Raw genomic sequence first — 5231 nt, 5'->3', positions numbered from 1 at the left:
TGTGTGTGTGTGTGTGTGTGTGTGTGTGTGTGTGTGTGTGTGTGTGTTTTCTCATCCAGGCTCGTAAAGGCTCTGATGAAAAACAAGCCGCTACTGCAGCTCCCAGAAGGAGCAGTACAGACTCTGCTGCTGGCAGCAAGAGCAGCCCGTCAAAGACCACCCGAAGGGGCAGCGTGTCGGAGGATGCAATTGGCCCGACTCCTAAGAAGGACCCCACCCCCGTCAAAGCCAGCTCCAAACTGGCCATGATGAAGAAAGAGAACGAGGAGCGAGACGAAGGGTCGAAGGGCAAAACGCCAGTTTCGCTCACAAAAGTAAAGATCTCTCCCAAAAAGGAGCCGCTCGCTTCGTCGAGCTCAGACAAGAAGTTCATTCCCAAAGCGGGAACCGCGCCCACCGTGGTTAAACCTTCTCCCAAGAAACCAGAGGTGAGCAAACGCAACGCACACAAACACATCGGCCAGATCCCAACCTCCACACTCACGGACTTTGAGGCGCGTTCACACAGAGTCCGTGAGGGTTTAGTTCTGTCCCACTGTCAGATCATCGAGTGTTTGAGGCTCTCTGGCAGACATTTTGAAACCTTTATGTAAATCTGCATTTCTGCAGACTTTGACCAAGGAAATTACCCACAATTCATAGCAATGTGACGTCAAACACGGGGTTACCAGTGGAAGCATAGAGACGTAAACAAAGAGGACGGTGCAGGTGTGTTCAGCCTGGAATATTACATTTACTCAGAAACATTAAGGGTTAAAGATTGAACATTAAGCACATGCAATCAGAGGAATGGAAGCAGAGATTATATTACTCTCTCACACTCAACCACTTACCAGGTGACGTCAGTCCCTGAGGGTTCAGGTTTTGAGGCCTTTAAGGGGAGATTAGGATTGGGCCAATGTATATTCAATGTAAAAATAAGTGAAAAATGGAGAGTACACAAGTTAAAAACACAGTAAATGTCCTCTGTCTCTCAATGTGATTAGAGTACGAGTCCTGAGGACGCAGAGAAGAAGAAGGTCAACTCTGCAGCTTTCAGGAACTTCCTCAACAGAGATGGACCACGAGCTCTGGGCTCCAAGGAAATCCCACAGGTAACACTCTCTCTCTCACACACACACACACGCGCGTGCACACACACCAGCCTTCAGACTGACCTCCATCTTCCCGTTGAACTGTATCTTGTTCCTAATCACTGACTGTATATCGTGTGTGTGTGTTCCAGGGAGCAGAGAACTGTTTGGAGGGCTGCATGTTTGTGCTGACGGGGGTCATGGAGTCCATGGAGAGGGATGCCGCCAAATCCCTCATCGAGCGCTACGGAGGCAAGGTGACGGGCAACATCAGCAAGAAGACCACCTACCTGGTGCAGGGCAGAGACAGCGGAGTCTCCAAGCTCAAGAAGGTGACCTGATCCGGACTAACAAAGTCAGACCCAGAGAAGCATGTCCTTAAGAATATGTGTGTGATGGCGGAGAGCTCTGATGCTGACTTGCATGGTTCTTGGATGACTTTATAACCATATGAAGATGAGTAAGCTTAAAAGAGCTTAACAGTAGTCTAAATTCTGCTTTAATACATTATGGTATATAACTGGTAGATTGTACAGGCCATAATAATTAGCTTATTCAGAGTTAATCAGGAGTTTCTACTGAATCAGGTGTTGTGTTATAAATGTAATGAATGTGTATTGTTTATAAAATGGTTCTGTAAGTAAGAAGCAATCTCACTAATTTGACATGTTGTGTCTTTCCCTTCCTGCCTCTTTTCTTTACTGTATCTGCCCGTCAAATAATGCAGTGTGTTTGTACAATTGGCTTTGTTCTCAGGCGGAGAGTTTCGGTACCAAGATCCTAGATGAGGATGCTCTGTTGGAGCTGATCAGAACCAAACCAGGAAAGAAGTCCAAGTATGAGATCACTGCAGAGGCTGAGGTCAGCTCTTTTGTACCACTTCATCATTTCAAGTGTTAATTATAAAAATAAACGTTATTTCATGCTTTATCACAAAGTAAGATGTCAAAACCTTTTCTTTTAAGGGAACAGGAATCACAAACTAATCTGTATGTTTTAACAGAAGAAGCAATTTAACTTCAGTTGATCTTCAACCTCAATTACATCATGCACGCATGGTATAATTTGATGTGCTGTAACTGATCTGGGTTGTTTTCTTTTTCTTTTTTTTCTTTCTTTAGTGCAAAGCCTCAAAGACCAGGACTCCCCCCAGCAAGACATCGAAGAGCACCCCCAAAGCTCAGAAGATCTCCCCCTCCAAGGGGAATTCCCGGTCCCCTCACACTCCGAGCCCGACAAAGACCGGCCTGGGACAAGGCCACGGTGCCAGGACCAGAGGTGGAGCCACTCCACCTGGGAGAGGCTCGGGTCACACAGCCCGCCGGGAGCTCGGCCTTTCCTCGTCAGGAAAATCATCCCCATCGGCGACGGGGGACGACGTCAGTCTGCTGTGGGTGGACAAGTACCGCCCGCGCTCTCTGAAGACTGTGATTGGTCAACAGGGAGACCAGAGCTGTGCCAACAAGCTGCTCCGCTGGCTGCAGAACTGGAACAAACACCACAGCGGGGGCTCTTCCAAGCCAGCAGGTAGTAGTAGACGGTTGATCTCTCTTTGTGTGTCAGCAGAATTCAGAGTAATGATGAAAACTACACACCAGGGCTCGTTTTGGTTCTGAAAACGGTATCCGCGTTAAACAGCGTGTGCTTTGTGCCGTTTGTTGCTGTGCAGCTGCAAGGTTTGGTAAGTTTGGAGGAGGGAGAGATGACGGATCAGCATACAAAGCTGCTCTGCTCTCTGGACCTCCGGGCGTGGGGAAGACCACCACAGCAGCTCTCGTCTGTGAGGTCAGTCTGAAAACACACACGGGCATGTTTTTGGGTGCTTTTCTATGTATTCACAATAGTCTGTGGGTTTTTCAGTATTGCTGCACCAATGGTTTCTAGTCTCAATCTCTCCTGTGTGTGTGTGTGTGCGTGCATGTGCGTGTGCGTGCGTGCGTGCGTGTGTGTGTGTCGGCCTGCAGGAGCTGGGCATCGGCTACGTGGAGATGAACGCAAGCTGCTGTCGCAGCAAAAACAGTCTGAAGGAAGTCGTCGCAGAGTCGCTCAACAACACCAGCATCGAGAGCTTCTACAAAGGTGATCCCTCTTGTCCTTTTTGTTTCACAATGTTTCCTTCTGTTACACATGTGAACCTACTTTAGCCTTTAGTGTTGTTGGTTTCAAAAGGGAAAACAAGTGAAGTCTTCTGAGTTTGATTTGGTTGCATAACAGCATTGCTATAAAACCAACTGACCGCTGTCAGCATCTTGTGATGCAGTGTGCTAACAGAAGAAGCTTGCCTTAGATATAGATGCCCATGCTTTAATACTATGTGCTCACATACTGTTCATGCAGAACAAATGAAGATTTCTGAAATGAAAGTGATCAAATAGCTCGATGCAAGAATCTTTTGGAGGCAAGTAAAGCGTAATTACCTTCAATACTGTGGTCTATATGACTGTTGATGCGTGTTTTGTAGGCACCTCTCAGAAAGTGAGCAGTAGACACGTCCTGATCATGGACGAGGTTGATGGCATGGCCGGCAACGAAGACCGCGGAGGAATACAGGTTAAAAAAACAAAACCTTTCTCTGATAGTCTGTGTAGAGGGGAGGGGTTGATCTTAACTTTTAGGTAGGAATACAGATGTTTAAAGAAAAACATCAGGTGCATGTGTTCAATGTGTGATGGCATTGGTGTATCATTTTGGGCTGTTTCTAAGTGCATGCAAAGCAATGATTGCTGTAAAATCGGCATATTTCATGGATAACTGCTCCTAGCTACTGTTGCCGCAGGGGACTGAATGCGTCACGTTGATACTGACCTCTGACCCTTCGCCTCCTGCAGGAGATGATCGGCCTGATCAGAAATTCAAAGATTCCCATCATCTGCATGTGCAATGATCGTAACCACCAGAAGATCAGGTCGCTGGCCAACTACTGCTTCGATCTGCGCTTCCAGAGGCCGCGAGTGGAACAGATCAAGGTAACCACACACACACACACACTGTCCCACATCTGACCAGTTTTCCGGATATTAGGGTTAAAGCTTGAGGATACGAGACACAGAGAAGCTGAATGAATCCAACTAGTACATGTAAATCTACATGTGGTTCTTTTGTATCATCAGCTGGTTTTCAGCCAATAACCAAATGTTTATTGGCTGAAAACCAGCTGATGATACAAAAGAATGTTTATGGAGTTGCAGGGAAACTCATGAATTGAATTTGAATGCAAACAATTCCTAATAATGAACCAAAGAACTGCTGTCTGTCTGTTACCCACTTTTAGTTAAAGTAGGCTCTTAAATGAAATCATTTACTATTAACGCCCCATCACTTCTGTTTCCTATTTCCTTTCGATCTTTCAGGGAGCCATGATGTCCCTCGCTTTCAAAGAGGGAATCAAGATCCCGCCCCCAGCTCTGAACGAAATCATCCTAGCCTCCAATCAGGATGTCCGACAGGTAAAGAAGACGAAGTCCCGTGAATTTACACTGAGGACGTGTCTTCACTCGCAACCCTCTCACCATGCTCACTGTTTTCTTTTTTCTCCAGGTGATCCATAACCTGAGCATGTGGTCGGCCAAAGACAAGGTGATGACATATGACCAGTGCAAGTCTGACGCAGCCAGTGCCCGCAAGGACATGAAACTGGGGCCGTTTGACGTCTGTAGGAAGGTGTTTGCCGCGGGGGAGGAGACCGCCCACATGAGCCTCATCGACAAGTCGGACCTCTTCTTCCACGACTACTCGCTAGCGCCGCTCTTTGTCCAAGAGAACTACCTGCATGTTCGGCCAAAGGCTGCCGGGTGAGAGACGCTAGCTGTTTCCATTCTCTCTATGCTAAGCTAAGCTAATTGCTCCATTAAGTGCACAGACACAGGAGTGGCAGCAATTCTCGACAAGAAAACAGAGCAAATACTGCCAGTGATGTGGAACTGTTCATGTGATACCTTGTGCCTCTTCTCTCAGTGGGGACCTGAAGTCCCACCTGATGCTGCTCAGCAAGACGGCTGACTCCATCTCTGACGGAGACCTGGTGGACCGACAGATCCGCTCTAGGCAGAACTGGTCGTTGCTTCCCACACAGGTAACAAACACACACACACACACACACACACACACACACACACACTTTAGAAGTGAAGGTTGTTTTAAGACATAATTTGATATAAA

The 5231-nt window shown here is 47.2% G+C and overlaps 1 protein-coding gene across 3 annotated transcripts in view; it reads left to right on the top strand.

Moving 5' to 3' along the window:
- rfc1 (replication factor C (activator 1) 1) overlaps positions 1–5231 on the top strand; it is a 10420-nt gene that overhangs the window by 2973 nt on the left and 2216 nt on the right. For 2 of the 3 annotated variants that reach the window (XM_031876333.1, XM_031876331.1), the window contains exons 8-19: positions 60–428; positions 987–1094; positions 1226–1405; positions 1830–1934; positions 2195–2603; positions 2743–2858; positions 3038–3152; positions 3535–3623; positions 3902–4039; positions 4424–4519; positions 4611–4864; positions 5028–5145. In XM_031876333.1, the coding sequence (XP_031732193.1) occupies positions 60–428; positions 987–1094; positions 1226–1405; positions 1830–1934; positions 2195–2603; positions 2743–2858; positions 3038–3152; positions 3535–3623; positions 3902–4039; positions 4424–4519; positions 4611–4864; positions 5028–5145 (2097 nt within the window). The remainder of the gene's footprint in view (positions 1–59; positions 429–986; positions 1095–1225; positions 1406–1829; positions 1935–2194; positions 2604–2742; positions 2859–3037; positions 3153–3534; positions 3624–3901; positions 4040–4423; positions 4520–4610; positions 4865–5027; positions 5146–5231) is intronic. The other variant, XM_031876332.1, reaches the window with a different exon arrangement.

This window comes from Anarrhichthys ocellatus, unplaced genomic scaffold (assembly GCF_004355925.1).
Source record: "Anarrhichthys ocellatus isolate YVR2014 unplaced genomic scaffold, GSC_Weel_1.0 scaffold107, whole genome shotgun sequence".
NCBI classification, from domain to species: Eukaryota; Metazoa; Chordata; class Actinopteri; order Perciformes; family Anarhichadidae; genus Anarrhichthys; species Anarrhichthys ocellatus.
This window is presented reverse-complemented; position numbering and strand designations above follow the sequence as displayed.